The sequence below is a fragment of the Equus quagga genome, chromosome 9 (genome assembly GCF_021613505.1).
Source record: "Equus quagga isolate Etosha38 chromosome 9, UCLA_HA_Equagga_1.0, whole genome shotgun sequence".
NCBI lineage: Eukaryota > Metazoa > Chordata > Mammalia > Perissodactyla > Equidae > Equus > Equus quagga.
In genome coordinates this window covers 21,690,884-21,709,698 of record NC_060275.1, presented here as the reverse complement: position 1 = coordinate 21,709,698, position 18,815 = coordinate 21,690,884, and the positions used below count along the sequence as shown (strand labels likewise).

General features: G+C 38.8%; 1 protein-coding gene across 2 annotated transcripts in view; it reads left to right on the top strand.

The window, feature by feature from the left end:
* The window catches only part of LOC124244361 (dynactin-associated protein-like), a 34,950-nt gene that overhangs the window by 9,550 nt on the left and 6,585 nt on the right, over nucleotides 1-18,815 (top strand). Inside the window, exons 3-4 of one of the 2 annotated variants that reach the window (XM_046670829.1) lie at nucleotides 2,822-2,932; nucleotides 10,384-10,436. The exons of the other annotated variant lie outside the window; for it this stretch is intronic. Of the exons in view, the coding sequence (XP_046526785.1) occupies nucleotides 2,822-2,917 (96 nt within the window). The 3' untranslated portion in view covers nucleotides 2,918-2,932; nucleotides 10,384-10,436. Of the gene's footprint in view, nucleotides 1-2,821; nucleotides 2,933-10,383; nucleotides 10,437-18,815 lie in introns of those variants that run through there. 2 annotated transcript variants of the gene reach the window in all.

Here is an 18,815-nt window from a genome sequence, read left to right as displayed (position 1 = left end):
CAGGACTGCAAGTTGCTCTGCATGAGGGGGTGACTGATGAGTAAGTGTGAAGGCCTAGGACATTACCATACACTACTGTACACTTTATAAACACTGTACACTTACACTATACTAAATATATTTAAAAATATTTCTTTCTTCACTAATAAATTAACTTTAGCTTACTGAAACATTTTTGCTTTAAAAATTTTAAAAATTTTTAAAACTTTTTGACTCTTTTGTAATAGCTTAAAACACAAACACATTGTATAGCTGTACAAAAATATTTTCTTTCTTTATATCTTATTCTATAATCTTTCTTCTATTTTAATTATTTTTTTTAATTTTTAAATTTTTTTGTTAAAAACTAAGACACAAACACACACATTAGCCTAGACTCACACAGGGTGAAGAACGTCAATATCACCATCTTCCACCTCCACATCTTGTCCCACTGGAATAATAACACGCATGGAGCTGTCATCTCCTATGATAACAATGCCTTCTTCTGGAATACCTCCTGATGGACTTGCCTGACATTCTCCTTGAGGAGGTGTTACTCTTTTCAGAAATAAGTCCATGGTGGTTTGCTCGGTTTGCTTCTTTTTTTCATCATAGATTTGCCTGTAAGCAGATAATGCACCATGAACATTCCTCTCCATTAACGAAAACCTTTAGGTGCTGGAGTCCACGTTTTCAAACTTTTTAAGGAGCTTCTTGAGTGCCGCAAAAGCTTCTGCTAAACTCTTCACTGTGAATTTTCTTGGAGATTTTCCTTTTTCTTCTCATGCAGTTTCCTTTTCTCTTGCCTCTTCTTCAGGTATGCACTCCTGTTCCAGTTCAAATAACTTCTCATTAGTCAAATACACCTCAATAAAACTTCTTTTAAAAGGTTATAAATAGAGACTAGAAAAACAATAGAAAAGATCCATGAAAGTAAAAGCTGGCTTTTAAAAAAGTGAAACAAAATCAACAAACCTTTAGCCAGACTAAGATGAAAAGAGAGAAGACTCAAATAACTAAAGTCAGAAATGAAAAAGGAGACGTTACAACTCACACCACATAATACAAAGACCACAGAAGATTACTATGAACAATCATATGCCAACAAATTGGATAACCTAGAAGAAATGGATAAATCCCTAGAAACATACAACCCACCAAGACTGAATCATGAAGAAATAGAAAATCTAAACAGATCAATGACGAGTAAGGGGATTGAATCAGTAACCAAAAACTTCTCAACACAGAAAAGTCCAGGACCAGATGGTTTCACTGGTGAATTCTACCAAATATTTAAACAAGAATTAGTGTCAATCCTTCTTAAACTCTTCCAAAAAATTGAAAAGGAGGGAACATTCCCAATCTCCTTTTAGAAGGCCAGCATTACCTTGATATCAAAGCCAGATAAGGACACTACAAGAGAAGAAACTACAGGCCAATATCCCTGATGAATATAGATGCAAAAATTCTCAACAAAATATTAGGAAACCCAATTTAACAGCACATTAAAAGGATCATACACCATGATCAAACTAAAAAGCACTAAAAACAGCAAAGGAAACAAACCATCGACAAAATGAAAAACAACCTATGAAATAGGAGAAAATCTTTGCAAATCGTATACCTTATAAATGGTTAATATCCAAAACATGTAAAGAACTCATACAACTCAATAGCAAAAAACAAACAATGCAATTAAAAAATGGACAGAGGAATTGGGTAGACGCCTTCCCAAAAGAGGCATACAAATGGCCCAGGGGTACATCAAAATGTGCTCAACATCGCTAATCATTACGGAAATGCAAATCAAAACCTAAATGAGATATCACCTCACACCTGTTAGAATGATTGTCATCAAGAAGCAAGAGATAATGAGTGTTGGCAAGAATGTGGAGAAAGGAGACGCTTGCATACTGTTGGTGGGAAGGTAAATCAGCGCAGCCACTAGGGAAGACAGTATAGAGGTTCCTCAAAAGATTAAAAATAGAACTCCCATATGATCTGGCAATCCCTCTTGTGGGGATATATCCAAAGGAAATGAAAACAGGATCTCGAAGACATATCTGCACCCCCGTGTTCACTGCAGCATTATTCACGATAGCTCAAGTACAGAATCAGCCTAAGTGTCTGTCAATGGATGAATGGATAAAGAAGATATGGTTTATACATTCAATAGAATATTATTCAACCGTGAGAGAGAAGGAAATCCATCTTTTGCAACAATATAGATGGAACTGGAGGGATTATGCTAAGTGAAATAAGCCAGACAGAGACAGACAAATTCTGTATGATGTTACTTATATGTGGAATCTAAAAAAGCTGAACTCATAGAAGCAGAGAGTAGAATGGTCGTTACCAGGGGCTGGGGAGAGTGGGGAAAATGGAGAGCTGCTAGTCAAAGTGTCCAGTCTTCTAGTTAGAAGATGAATAAGGTCTGGGGATCTAATGTACAGCATGGTAATTATCATTAATAATACTGTGTTATAAACCTCAAAGTTGCAGAGAGAGTAGATCTTAAATGCTCTCACGTGACAAAGGAAATGGTAATTATATGATATGATAGAGATGGTAGCTAAGCTATGGTGTTAATCATTTTGCGATATATAAGTGTATCAAATCAACATGTTGTACCTTAAACTTACACAATGTTATGTGCCAATTGTATCTCAATAAGCCTGGAAATAAATAAATAAATAATAAAATAATGGTGCACAAAAGCTAATGTCATCCTTTCCAGCGGCAGAATGGATGTGTTTGCTGTGAACTATAGTCTGATTTTTAAGAAATACTGTAAGCACGGATGCTTTGCTATCAGTTGTATTTGTTTCTACAATTGCAGCTGTCCTCAGTGAAAGATGTGGACTTCTCTTACAAATGGAAGAAGGCCCAAGTCATTGCTTACTGCTCACTACACCAAAGACTCCTTTATCAGTGAAGAGAAAATTCACCTGTAAGTGACAGATGTTCCTACATAATAATGAAGTTGTAGAAGAATAATATATAGAAGTTTCTCTCTCACACACATTAAAAGACTGAAGGCAGCTGGTCCAGAGTTGGAAAAAGTAATTTCATTGTCATCAGAGACCTAGACTCCTTTATCTCATTGCTCCACATTCTCAGCATCTGGCTTCTATTTCATGGTTCAAAGTGGCCGCCTAAGCACCAGTCATTGTGTCTATATTCCAGCCAGCAGAAAAAAAGAGAGATGAAAGCTTGATCCTTCCCTATAAGAATATTTCTCAGAAGTTCATACAATTTTATTATACTCCAATGCCAGAAATTAATCCTACAGCCACACCTAGCTATAAGAAAGGCTGGGGAATGTAATGATTATTCTAGAAGTTTGTGTGACAAGATTACACTGAGGCTTCTATTTATAAGGAGAACAAAGAGAATGGATATTGGGGGACAACCCAGAGTCTCTGCCACAACGATTAAATCCAAACATTTTTAGAGGAGGAAGTAAGCACTTCACTCCAAATTCCTAATCCTTTAATTAGCTTACAGTATTCTTTAAAACTCTTTTATAAACATTCTGACAGTTGCAAAATTCTAACAATGTCTAAGAGCTGTGAGTGAGATGTGGTCAAATACAGTGTCAAAGTGAGCCGGCCTCAGGTGCCGACCACACCGGCTGAGGATTCACATCTCCAGGAGTTTCACCTGGCTCAGGTGAGCACCAACGGCTTCTCCCATAAGGAGTGGCATCCTGCCTTGTGCTTTTGTGTATCTGCCCAGAACCCAGACCTGTGCTTGACAGGGAGAAACTACAGAGCAAGCTTTGGTGTGTTAAGGCACTGTCTATATTCCAGAAATATCAAGCAGATAGAGACCAGGAGACAGTGTAGGTTATCCAGTCCAAACTCTTCACTTTGAGAGGAAGGCCCAGAAGCTAGAACGAACCTGGGCAAGTGCTGGGCGTGTGCAGGCCAGTGCAAAGGACTTTCACCCAGTTACCTCACCCGACGGTGCATTAGAGGTAAAGCAGAGATTATACAAACTCAGGTCTGGGCTCTGCGCTAACACGAAAACTTTTCACTTTCCATTTTCTGACTTCCATTTTGACTTTCTTCCTTGATGTGTCTAATTCACGTTTTGTTAATAGCTATCCCATTTTTACATATTTTATTTCCAGTTGGAGGAAAGAAAATCGTATTCTCCAATGGCATTTTACTCTTCATATTTTCTGCATCATATCATCAATCTTACTTTTAATTTTCCCTGAGAACCAGGTTTTCTTCTTTCCTGGTCTCAAATAGCTTTATGCTTGTCTCTCAATATAGTATGAGAATAGTTAGAGGGTACAAGCTCTAAACCCAGGCAGCCAGGTCTTGAAACCTAGCTCTCTCACTTATTCTGTGACCTTCGGCAAATTACCCTGCTTTTCTGTGCCTCGCTTTCCTCGTCTAGAAAGTGGAGATAAAAAAGACCACCTAGGGGCTGGCTCCGTGGCTGAGTGGTTAAGTTCATGTGCTCCACTGCGGCAGCCCAGGGTTCGGATCCTGAGCGCGGACATGGCACCGCTCGTCAGGCCACGTTGAGGCGGCGTTCCACATCCCACAACTAGAAGGACCTGCAACTAAGATATACAACTGTGTACGGGGGTGGGGGTTGGGGAGATAAAGCAGGAAAAAAAACCCAAAAGATTGGCAACAGTTGTTAGCCCAGGTGCCAAGCTTTAAGAAAAAAAAAAGACCACCTACTTCATAGGTCTAGTGTGAAGAGTGAATAGATTAAAATATGAAATACACTTAGCTTGGTACCAGGCAAATATTCAATAAATGTTCGCTGGTGTTGTCAATCCGTCTGAGGATAATGGTGAATTCTTAAGTCAAGGATGGTTTTTCTCCTTGCCACCTAGCATTTTTCTGGCCTTTTCTCTTTCTTTAATTAAGAATTGATAAATATTCAGAAAATTACAACTGATATTGACGTTCAACTAGGAAATATGTTACAAGATAATTAAAGTCTCTAAGAAAGTATTATTATATTATTATACGGTTACCTCAAAGCTGAATGGAGTTTGGGGGTTGAGTGGCATAAAAATCAAAGTGCACGTAGAAAGATCCTGCAGTGATGGGAATTGAAGGTCAAGTGGGAGATAAAAGGATTTGCTTTCCCTCCTGTGAGAGCAACAGAGTGAATATCTATTAGCTGGCTAGGTCAGATTAAAGTGAAAGTAGTTTAAAAAAATTTTAGCTATTTTTTTAAATTATGGGGACCAACTTAGTAGCAAAATTAAGATTTAAAAAAAATCTGTAATATTTATTTTAGTGAGTGAATACTTTTTTTGTATATTGTAATTTACATGGTCCTTCAGATTCTCACAGACCCTTTCCCCCAAGGACACCTTAACACATATGCATTTAAACCAATTGCTGTTGCCAAATGGGCCAGCTTATCCTGGTGCTGGGGGTGATTCAGGGCAGGAGGGTAAATCCAAATACCTCTTCAGTTCTCTCTTCTTTCTGGGAGAGTGTTCTTATCATGCCAAGATTTCTCATGAAAATGGCAGCATCTCACAAAGAACATGCCCTGCCGCCATTTTCTCCCTAGAATAGTATTGTGGGTGGCAGAACTCCCGCTGAACATGGAACCACTAACAAAGGATGGAGGCTCGCTTCTGCCACTTGGCAGGTGTGTACCCTAAGGAGAATCTTCCAAACTTATTGAAAATCAATTTCTTCATCGATAAAATGGGAATATCAAAACTTGTTTCTAAAGCTGTTTGGAAGGTAATCTGACATCATGGACATGAAGCACTTTGCAGCTGTCAAAGATCATACCAATAAAGAGCGGTATTATTTACTCCTTTTGGGGGATGAAGAACTACTCGGATTTTCAACTTTAGGTGCCGTGTGGTTCTGTTATTCTAGAAGAATGAGAAGTGATCCACTGTGGTGAGTAATAGCGGCTTCTTGAACAGACACGGGTTTGAATCCCAGTTCCATGTGTAAAGTGTCATCTCATCAAGGCCCTTAATCTGTCCAAATCTTGGATTCCTTAACTGTAAGTTGGAGATAATAGCTGTATATACTTTATAGAGCCTATAATGTTAAAAAGATTAATAATCTTCAGTAGAATAATAGTACCATATAGTAAGTGCTTACCATGTGTCATAGTAGCAAAATATTATTATGATTTTCATTTTAAATGCCTGGATTATTCATAATTTGATTCAGGACTCCTCCTAGACAAAATTGTGGAGCAGGGAATATTTGTTTTCAGTGACACTTCACCCTCTTCTAGAATCCATTTTCCGTTTTCATTCCACCATATCAACTCAACTGGATGTCCCCACTAGGATCTGAGTTTGTGCTCTATGGGCAGCAGTTGATGCTCTGCACTGCCTCTGCCTCCCAACACCAACATCAGAGTGACTTCCTATTAGGGGCCCATTGCCTCTGGCCTTGTGAGCAGACCAGGAACAGTCCAATATATTTGCGTTTAAAAGTGGTCTTCAATGCTATAGCTCAAGGTAGTCACTGATGCTGGAAAGTTCTGGCATTTGGACATACTTATAAATAAGTTATTTTTCCTAGGACATAATAATAAGTCTCCTGTATTCTCAGATGTCCTGCTTCTCCTTAGGTCATGATTTACTGTGCTTGTTAGAGGACAGGATCCTTTTTTATGCTTTTGTCTCAAACTCATTTCTAACTCCAATTCTTGGTGCAATAATGGCCATTTCTCATTGTCTTCATTCCATATTGATCTTGCTTCCCCATGGCTCCTAGCTAGTTTAACTTTGCCTATAAAGATATGGAATGTATTTGTCCCCTTACTTACCATCTACAAGCCTATCATTAATCTCCATTCTATTCTAAAAGAATAAAATGATATTTCAGAGAAAAAGCTTTCCAAGATGGATTATGGCAGATTAGCAGTCCCAAAAGCAACTATGGTGTATAATGATCTGTTATGGACTGAATGTATCCTCCAAAATTCAGATTTTGAAATCCTAACGCTCAATGTGATAATATTAGGAGTGTGGCCTTTGGGAGGTGATTAGGTCGTGAGAGTGGAGCCCTCATGAATGGAATTAATGTCCTTAGAAAAGAGACCCCTGATAGTTCTCTCTTCCCTTCCACCATGCGGGGGTGCAACTAGAAGACAGCTGTCTATGAACCAGGAAGGGGGTTCTCACTGGATGCAGAATCTACTAGCACCTTGATTTTGGACTTCTCAGCCTCCAGAACTGTGAAAAATAAATGTTTGTTGTTGAAGTCCCCCAGTCTATGGTGTTTTTGTTATAGCAGCCTGAGCAGACTAAGACATTGACTGAAATTAAATTAGTGGTGGAAAAGTCACAAGACTCTGGTGCAGAGAACGGTGATGGTGACTTCCATGAAGCATGAGAAGCCCGCAGGGACAGTCATCTGGGATTTCCTCCGTTGCTCTACACCTGAGTCACAAGCTGCTGTCCAGGAACTTCCCGGCAACCTCCAAGCCAGCGAGAACCAAGAGGAAAGAGAAGTAAAACCTGGATTGGCAAATTGCATTTTCTACATTGTTCTGGTTGGCAAAGCCTCAGCAACAGCCAGTGGACACTGGAACACAACCATAGCTTGTTTTATAGCCAGATTAATTTTACCAGGAAATTTTGATAAGTGCCTCTGATTAGGAGCCACTACTTCAAGCTCCGCAGCTTAGATATGTGTGGGCGTAGCTCTACTAGAGAGAAGTCTTAAAGGGGTTTGTGCCTTACATTATTACTCCTTGCCATTTTCAAGAACGCTGGTTCCTCTACTCAGTAGGATGTGAAACACCAGTCAGTTCCAGGGGAGCTTTACCAAGCTGGGATGCAGGCACCAGACTTTCCTAAGGACCAGCTTTGGACACCACTGCTTGACAATTTTTATTTGGTTACCCACATATTTATCTTGTTACTGACATTGGGGTCATAAAAAGAACATTTAAAAATAATCTATGTTCCCGAGGAGTTTTAGTCCGGGGTGAAAAACGTAGATGGCCAGTATCTGTGTGATTTAAAGTGGTACAAACCAAGAGCTCTGTGGGTTTGGGGAAATCAAAGAAGACTTCACGGAATAGGCAGCATTAGAGCTAAGCCATGAAGAATGTTTAGGATTGTCATTTTTGGGGTTTTGATTTGTTTATTTTTCTAATTTAAATGAAATACATGTTCATTTTGAAAAATGAAATTGGAGAGTTTAATGAAGTATGTGGGAACAGAAGGGGAAAAAGTCACCAATTTTCTTACCACCAGAAGCAACCACTATTAACATTTTCCTTTCTTTCTTTTCTGCATTTTAAAATACTTGAGACCATATCTCACTTTGGTCATGTTTATCAAGATTTTTAAAAATGCTAACAGCCTTTAACATAGTAGCTCTGCTTATAGAATCCACAAAGAGTATAATTAGGAATGTGGATAAAGACTCATGTACAAAGATATGCATCATAGCATTTTTATAAATAGTGGAGTACATAGAAACAATCTAACTGCTCCCAAAAGAGAAATGATTAAGAATGACCACTAGGAAAATCTTTGAGGAGATGGGACTTACCTTGGACAGGAGACCTGAAAATAGACCCTCTGACACTGGAAGGTGAAGGAGGTAGGGATGGGGGGGGGGTGTATAGTGGTGTAATATACAGCAAGTTATAGGAGCACAGAACAGGGACAACACGTGAAATTATCATCAGACATTGCTCCTTAACTTGAATATGGTTACTAGGTTAGTTCCTGTCAAACAGGAGGGAAAGGACCAATATTGAGGCCCATTTGAGAACACTGAAGTGGAGAGGTTCAAGACTACCTGGTAATAGCTTAGCTCACAGCTTAGATTTCCAATCACCTCCTGCCAGGTCTGGATCTCCCAGAGATTCCTGCCAGTTAGAAGAAAGGAGAGCAGCCCTGCTTCTGAACCCTGGATGTACCAGTTCTTCTATGTACACTAATTTACAGCATCAATTCAATTTGAAATAACATGGTATTTCATGCACAGACTACTCTCCGTACTCTCTAGTCTCTTCTCATCCATCCTCCCCACTGCACATTTCATTGACCAGTTTCCATTACTACATTACCTAGAGGTCTACATCAGAAGGCCCTTAATCTCTTAGGATCCTCTAAGTCAGGGAGCCTTACCCAATAGCATGGAGTTCCTCTCTTACTCACCCGTCTCCTTGTTGACAACATACATGTTAAAGCAGGAGAGACAACATGCTTTTAGGTATTTAGGGACATATACGTTAAAGCAGGAGTGAGAACATCTTGTTAGGGACACTCCTCCTATGTCCTAGGTCCTCTGAAAAATTTTAAAACCACGTCAGAAGGACAGAACTTCATTCCTAAACCCTGGTCAAGCATCTCCCTAATGCAGCTATTTGCTCTGAATTAAAAATAAATGCCCAATAAATATTGTCAGCAGCATGAACATTTGCCCTCTTCTAGAATCCTTCTTTCCCTCTGCTTAGTATCCATGAATGTTTCTTATGACTGCCCTTGCCTTCAGTTGGGAGACGTCTTTTGGCCTCCACTGAAGGTGGCTGTGGGAAACAAAAGGCTCCTGGGAAAAGACATTTTCAGCTTCTTGTACAAGAAATCTGTAGACTAGGATATCAGGAATCTTCTACAGAGCGATATGTTTATTCAGTCTGATCTAATACCTCCTAACCATCTTGCTTCCTTTTATGTAATTAAGTACACGTTTCATTAAGAACGCTTCATTCTTGCACTCCAGTCTAATTTCATTGCTTCACTTATATTGCATTAATGAATACCTAAATAGAATACGTGGCTTTCTATATGGTGTGAATGCTTACTAAAGCTCCAGTTTTACTCTCCTCCCTCAACATTTTATGTTAGATGTCACAACTTACACCTTTTTACCTTGTGGATCCATTAACAAATTATTATAGTTATAGTTATTTCTAATACTTTTGTCTTTCAACCTCATACTAGATTTATAAGTGACTTATGCACCACAATTACAACATAAGAGGATTTTGATTTTAACTATATATTTACCTTTACCAGTGAGATTTGTACTTTCATACATTTTCCTGTTACTAATTAGCATCCCTTCACTTTAGCTTGAAGAAATTCCCTTAACATTTCTTGTAAAGTCGGTTTAGTGGTGATGAACTCTTCCATTTGTGTTTGCCTGGAAAACTCTTTCTCTCTTCTTCAATTCTGAAGGACAGCTTTGCCAGGTAAAGTATTCTTGGTTGGCAGTTTTTTTCTTTCAGTTCTTTGAATGTTTGATGCCACTCCCTTCTGGCCTGCAAAGTTTCTGCTGAAAAATCTGCTGATAGTCTTACGGGTTTTCCCTTGTCCATAACAAGTTGTTTTTCTCTTGCTGCTTTTAAGATTCTCTCCTTGTCTTTAACTTTTGACATTTTAATTATAATGTGTCTCAGTGTGGATCTTTTCAGATTCATCTTATTTGGAACTCTCTGGGCTCCCTGGATCTGGATGTCTGTTTCTTTCCCCAGGTTAGGTAAGTTTTCAGTCATTTCTTTGAATAAGCTTTTTGCCTCTTTCTTTCTCTCTCCTCTCCCTCAGGGCCCCCTATAATTTGAATTTGGTCTGCTCGATTGTGTCCCATAAGCAGGAGCAATGCTCTTAATCACTCTACCATGTGGCATTCTTTCCATTGATGGATCAATGAATGGATTCCTCAGTAGGCTTCCATACTAACAGGGACTGAAGGAAAGGGTCATATTGAAAAAACATATGATTGATGCTGTCTTTTCATCTGTGGCATACCCAGACTTTTACCTGTAACTTTTTTTTGGAGTTCAGCAGAATGCAGAGATTTTGGACAAATGAAACTGCCCTTAGATTCCTTCTTCTAGGTAGCCATTTTCTCTGTATTCTTATACATATTATTTTTTTCTCCCAAGTAGAATAAATGAGAGGATACAGTCATGATAATAAATGCATTCATACAGTCAATGGTTATTGAATTCCTATTATATATAAGGGATGTGCTAAAACTTTTACGTGGAATTAGAATGGAGTGTGGACAGACTAATTAGACATAGTGCTTTCCTTTAAAGAACTGACAGTTTTCAGGGAAGGGAAGACATAGAAATGACCAAATGCACCAGAGTGGGGTTGATTGTAGTGATATATGCATATCAGTGCCTCTCCACTTGGGGCAGTTTTTCCCCCTTGGGGATATTTGGCAATATCTGAAGACAATTTTTTATTATCACAACTGAGAGAGAATGTTATTGGCATCTAGTTGGCAGAGGTCAGGGATGGTGTTAAACATCCTATAATGTGCACTCCCCAAAATTATCCCCAAATGTCAATAGTGCTAAAGTTGAAACACTTTCATCTATTGATAAAGTGCCCTAAGAGCACTGAGGAAGGAGAAAACAGTTTCTGATGGTGGAAATGTGGGAAGGGGGGTATTTGATTTTTGTCTTGAGAGTTGGGTGGGGTTTTAACAGGCAGAGATTTGGGATTGGGATTTCCAAGTCGAAAAAAACATGAATACCATAGAATGTTGTGTATTTGGGGAATGTTGGGTAGGCTGGTTAATAATTAAAGAACAATTGTCAAATAATTGTAAATTAACAGGGTATTACCAAGTCATTTTACAAGGTATGTCTAATTTCAAGCCCTGTGTTGGGTTGGAAAGGAGCCTTCTAATGGAGTGAAAGGACTGCTGTGGCTTTCACCTAGAGATGCAGCTCAAGGAGTGGGCGGGTAGGTCTCCTCTAAGACCGGAGCTATGCTTGGTTACTTCCCAGCCCAAGGGGTGTTCTTCTGAAAGAATGCTACAAGCTTTCCGGGTGAGGAAGCAGAGTGCTGTCCTTAGGAACAATAACAATCATGATCTATGTCTTTGAGTGTGGAGGTTTATGGTGCTTTCAGAGCAGACGCTCTCAGCTGGAGAGCTAGCTTTAAGGGGAAGCTTTACTCTCATGGAAGTCATTTTCTGCCAGGTTTCCTGCCCTACACAATGGTTCTGGATATTTATGGCATAGAATTGGAGCATTAGTTATTTTCACTTGTCATTATTGAATGATTTCACAGATAATCAGTGTGTTTGCTTACAAGTACAAGTCAACTTGCTTTCTGAGGATCCTCTCCCCAGCTGAATGAATGATCAGTAAGCAACTCCATACAATAGCCTCATAATTATATTAAACCCCGGGTAGAACCAAGACTGAGCTAACTCACCATTTCCCATCACAAGTGTCTCTCCTCATTCCAGATTCAAATCTGAACTTTCATCCTGAATTGTTTGTGAAGAGCAACTGTGTTAATTTCCTATTGCCACTGTAAACATTACCACAAACTGAGATGCTTAAAACCATACAAATGTATTCTCTTACAATCCTGGAGGCCACAAGTCCAAAGTGAATCTTACGGGGCTAAAATCAAGATGTTGGCAGGGCTGGTTCCTTCTGGAGGCTCTAGGAGAGAATCCAGTCCTTGCCTCTTACAACTTAGAAAGGCTGCCAGGACATGGCTGCATCACTCCAATCTCTGCTTCTGTTGTCACATCGCCTTCTCCCTCTCACCTCCTGCCTCCCTTTTATAAGGACCCTTGTGATTACGCTGACCTGCCGTGACAATCCAGGATCAGCTCCCACGATCTTTAACTTAATCATATCTGCAAAGTCCTTTTTACCATGTGAGGTAACATATTCATAGGTTCTGGGGGATTAGGATGGAGACATCTTTGGGGGGCCATTCTTTAACCTCCCACAGCACCAAAGAAGCATGTTGTATACTCAACTGTAATTCAGTCTGAGCAATCCTTTGTAGTTGGCTCTTGCAGGAGGCCACAGAACAGTTTACTAAAGTTATAGATGGAGGTGGGGAAAGATCTCTCTCAATGCCCCCCTTGGATTTTTTGCATTTGCACTTTAGCTAAAAAGTGTCCTTCATTCTGGTTGACAGACACACAGACAGGTACTAGAGTCAGCAAGGCCCTGCAGCTACATACCTGACCTGGTTTGCCTAAGGGGCTCAGCATCATGTTGTGGTGGCATTGAGCCATGCACCACTGCTGAATGTGGGCAAGATTGCTTTCCACTTGCTCAGATAGAAGCATTTAGAGGATTTCCCCAGCCCAATACTCACTCCCAGAGCAGAGGAGAAAGAAGAAAAGCAAGGGAAAGAAATAGAAAAAGGAATAATGAATTTCCCCTGTTATATTGAGCGCTGAGAAGATTCATCTGTTTGAAGACCTTGTACCACGATCACTCTGCTCTCCACTACAGGACAAAAGGGAAATCGAGGGCCAGGGAGGTTCTATTCCTTTATCTGCCCAACAGGCAGATCAAGATTGGGAACCCATGTCAACTCAATAGGGTTAATTCAAACATTCAAAATTTACTCAACACATGTATTATAATGACAATAAATTGTCAGTGATATCAACAAAAATAAAATCTAAATACACTGATAAAATCTCTTTCCTGTAGTTCCTCAGAGGTAAAAATGGAAGGTGGATAGAAAGTCTTTGTAGATTGAGGAAAGTAAGGATTGTTTAGAAAACAGTATAGAGGGATAGATTATTTTTATTAATTTTGTGGTTATGTCTTTTTAAAAAGATGTTGGAAAACGTTTCTTGAGTATTCACCATGAGCAAAACACTGAACTAAAATTTGGAATTAATCTCACCAAAATAGTCTTCTGTCTGGCCCAGAGTGAAGCCTGGCATTGGAACCATCTATAAGTAGCTAGTGGCTTCCTCTCCCTTAGAATATCATCATCCAAAAAAGGAAAATGAAAACCATTGGTTAATTTGGGGGTGAAATGTTTAGAAAATGTTAAAAAAAAAACAAAACCATACGTACTCAGTTGACAGTCACAGAGCTTTGAAGATCGTACACAAGTTGAGTGCTTCCTTAGAGGCACCAGCTTTCAGCCTCTGTGGACTCATCTCAGTCCGCAGTCACTTCAGAGCTGATGGTTCATCTGAAATCCAGGAGTCCTCCAAAGAGCCTTTAGGGAAACATTAACAATATTAGTTTGTGAGAAGCACATGAAGACAAAGAATAATTCTTCTGAACAACACAGGTAGTCAAATCACAGAATCGTAAATAGAACCAAGCTTTTGGGGCTGGCCCCATGACTGAGTGGTTAAGTGCATGCACTCTGCTTCAGTGGCTGGGGTTTGCCAGTTCAGACTTTGGGCAGGGACCTACACGCGGCTCATCAAGCCATGCTGTGGCAGTGTCCCACATAGAAGAACTAGAATGACCTATAACTATGATATTTAAGTGTGTACTGGGGCTTTGGGGAGAAAAAAAAGAGAATTGGTAACAGATGTTAGCTCAGGGCCAATCTTCCTCACCAAAAAAAGTATACTTTAAAAAAAAAAAAAAAAAGCCAAGCTTTACTACACATAGAAAACCATGCTAACCAGTGTGACTAGTATAAGTTTCAGATTTGGTAGTGGAGGGTGCTTCTAAACATTTGTGAAGTGTGTCACCAAAAAGATCTGGCCAAATCAGAATAAATTTGCCCATATTTTCTGATAAAAGAAACCATTTTTAAACAATAAATCTTGAGCTACAAACCAAAGGTTAGAGAATTTGAAGTAAAGTCCTTACCGACTCTTCCTGGATGCACCTTCCAGCCTGTTGTTGGTGAACTCTACTCAGGAGGAGGTTGCTAGTTCATTTCTTTTTCTCTTTTTTTTCCCTCCAACTATATATTATCCATGATAATTGGCTTTTTTAAAAGTCTAATTTGTTCCTTAAAGACAAACAATTACTGTAAGAAAACTTTACACAGCCTGTTGGCAAAAACCACACATATCTGCCTCTGAGTAATCTCAATTTGTACTCCTGATTTTAGTTTGGACCTGACGTTTTATGGATCCTCCACCCCCCCCCCCCCCCCCCCCCCGCCCCCGCGGTAAAGTTGGCAAAACAGAGTTAATCAGCTACTTCATTATGTCTTTCAATATTAAAATAATTTTGCTAAAATTAAGAGGTTGGTGCCAGAAAACTCTAAAACTTGGGACAACCTGAAATCAACCAGTGAAGGCAAAGCCATTTCTGGTTGGGAAACTGAGGAAGGCAGGAGACAATCCTGGTTCTGAGATGGAGTCTGAAGGACAGTGGACTCCAAGCCAGGTTCTGCCCAGTGGCCTCGGCACCAAGGTTTCTCAGCAGTTCCAGGAGACAGCTCTGCTTAGGGACTCTCCCCTCCCACTCCGGCCCGCCCGGCTGTCCTCCACACCTGGGCCTCCAGAGACCCTCAGGCCTTCTGGGAAACGAAAAGTGGCATTTGCTAAATTGTTTAATACCTGATGTCTCAATTGCTGTCTTTAATAATCCTGAGTACCACAGAGGTGATTAGAGGAAACCCTACCCATTGAGCAATATCTTCCTGCTGGAATGTGCCGGCTCAGCAGTAATCCTACCTCAGCCTTCCGTAGAGGCGTTTTCATTTGAAGATCAAAAGAACGGCTCCCTAAGCACCTGCTGATAAGTGGGAGTCATTAGAGCTCCCAGCCCAACCCTCTGCTTTGTGGAAATAGCAATCATACTCATTACTCTGTGAAAGACACTTCTCTAAATGGCGTAAAGGCACTAATGAGAGAAGAGAGGCCTTCCCCTGGAGACACTATTTTGCCTTGTTGGGGAGAAAGGGAATCTTAACAGGTCTAAATACTTCTGTGAGCCCCAAAGCAGTCCCAATCAGCCTCAGGCTGAAGCCAGCTGGGCTTAACAGAAATTCAAGTGTCTGTCATGTTTATATACATACTATATCTTAATACATACATATATACTATATATACACACTATATATATTTATATATGTACACTCTATTTTAATAGTATTTTCTTAATTAGAAAAATAAAATTTGTTCAAAGAAAAGACTATTTGGAAAATAGGGAAAGAAAGAAAAACTTATTCACATTATCAGTGGCAAACACAACAAACATTTTGGTGTGCGGTTCTTTAGCCTTTTTTTTTTCTTTGGTCCATAGGTATCATGTTTTATCCCCCAAAATACATAGTAAGTCCTCCCTTTTTAAGATCAATTTCTTTTTACCCACTTAGCAATGTATCATAAACTCTACCCACGTCCAAAACAATATTATCCTACAACATGGTATTTTTAAATAGCTTTAAAATATTCCATTGTAGGGATGCATTGTAGTTTAACCAATTCCCTATTTTTGGACATTTGTGTTGATTTCTACTTTTATGATATTTAAAAATACGTATACTATAATAAACATCTTTAAACACATGAATAATTTTTAACATAACATAAATCCCATATCTAAAATTTCTGGGTTAAAGTTTATGTACATTTTTAAGACTTTTAAAACATCTTACCCAATTGTTCTTCAGAAACGTGGTACTAATTTTCTTCCCCACAAAAAATATGTGTCTAGTTTCTTTATACCATTGCTAAAACTAGAGTATTGTGTTTAAATCTTGCCCAAGTGGATACAAGATCAAGTAAACTTCAATTGTCTAAGTGTTTTTACTTAATTAATAGTAGATTAGACATGCTTTCATGCTAGTTTGTGCTATTTCAGGTTTATTTATTACATATTTTTTTTAGAGAACTGGCCTGTTCATGTCTTTGCCCATTTCATGGGGTCTTCATTTTTTCTTATTAATTTGGAAGTGATTTTTAAACATTGAAAAGATAAATCGTTTGCCTGTCAAATATGTTGCAAATGTTTCCTCACACTGTAATTTATATTTTGATTTAGTTATTGTGACTTAAATTCAGAAGCTTAAAACCGTTGTTATCTACAGATCTTTTATGTTTTCTTTAGGTTTCTGCTGTTAACCTACGCCTTTCCAGTTTCTTTCTCCAACACTAAAGATTATATAAAAATTCAGTTTCTTCTCCTTTAATGTGCCATGTATTATTACTATAACTTTTAATTCATTAGAATTTATTTTGGTAGATTTTATAGGATAATGTCCAATTATCTTTATTTTTGAAAGACTAGAAGTTTAAAAACTTAGAGGTCCTGAAAGGCAAACGTGCACGCTCTAGAAAAGATGGCCTAATGGTGGAAAGGTCTGTGAGTTCTGCGTTCTGGTCTATCTACGTCAGATGTGCCCCAGTGTATGCGGTGGGTGAGTCCTTAACCTGTATCTCTAAGTTTCAATAATACCTGCAGAGTTGCCATGAGGATTAAAGGAAATAATACTTTAAAAAATAGAAGTACCAGTATTGTCTTCTTATCTCAGGGGATTTGGGACAGTGGGGGAGTGTGAGGACACGGAACTCCATTTTTCTTTTGGAAGCTTCATTCTAAGGAAGGCACTTGCAGAGAAATAAGATAGGTGGAAAGAAGGGGGAGATTTGGGGTTAACAAAAAAGAACACGTGGTTCTTTTCCTCATCCACTTCCCCGTTTTGAACAAGAAAAGGATTTGACTGCATCCTGAAAGATGTTTGGCCTGTGTGTTTCCTTATAGATGTGCTCTTCCCCGGCTATGCGGATGCTCAGTAACTACTGGACTGAACGGAAAAACTGAGTCCTCTCGTGTGTTATTCAAGGCTCTGCTCTCTTTTCCTACCCCTTCTCCTGCTTGCACGGCTCCTTCATAAATGTAGGGGTTTTGTTTTGTTTTCATAGACCACCTGGCTGTATCAAGTGACAGAGGAGGTTTTAAAAATATGTACGGAGACAATATTTGTGTAATTTGGCTATTTCGAAAAGAGCTCTTCCCTGAGAAACTTTGAAAGTATTAAACAGCGCTCGCATAAAAATGTATGATTAAACATGTTTTAATTATAAGGGGGTATGTCCTTATTACACCAGAACAAATAGTTTAGTTTGTAGATTCTCTTAAGTCAGTCAGTTTTATGTTATTATGTTACACACTACTCCCATATGCAATGATACTTTTCAGGGAAAGAAAAGTGTTTTTCTGTTATGTTACGGTCATTTTTTTCCAAGATAGAGGAAATGCTGTTAGTATCAAGCCATTTTCATTCATGTTAGGTATTCGTTCTAAAAGAAGCATTTTCATGTTTATTTTTAAAGGGATGAGCTTTGCCCTGAAAAACACACACAAAAACATTCTATGAGGAAATATTTTACATGTTACTCTATCAATAGATGTTTCTGAAAGCAGTAGGCGGTTCTGAAAATACACCTTAGTGGAGGAGGGGAGACATCTGGTGGCCACCAGTTGGAAAGAACGCAGTCACCAGGTACCAGCTTTAGAGAAAGTTTTCACTACAAGCATCTTCCTAAGACAATAATGAATAAATAAAAACGATAGAGGGAAAGTAGATTAAAATTCTTATTGCTTACTCCTTTGCCTTTGTTAGCAACAGTTAAAATTATTTGAAATGAGATTGAATTTAACAATTGTGTATGTATATATATATATATATATATATATATATATATATATTTTCCTCTAGCTAGCTAGCTCCTCTAAATTTTTTTAATACTATTTTTAGCCCTGATGTAGGTATTAATACATTTTGGAGAAATAAAAACAAATGACGAGCTATTCAAGAATATGAGGGAAAAGCTTTCTCCTAATCTGCTTTTTGTATTGCTATTGGCAATCTCTATCAAAGTTTAAAGTGCACACAGAGAAAAGGCAATTTCACTTCTAGTGAGTATATTACTCACATACTGACAAGTGTGCATAAAGATAAATGAAAACCTAGAAACAACTTGGATTTCCATTGCTAGGAGACTGATTAAATACATTAGAATATGTTGTAGGGGAGGAAGACATTTTTTCTACCCATTCTGGGTCCTTCTGGCTGGAGAACAAATTAAATTCACATGAGACAGAATAACAGGAGAAAATTAACCAAAACTTTATAACATGTGTACATGGGAGAGGCTCAGGCAAACTGAGCGACTCACCAAAATGGCAGAAGC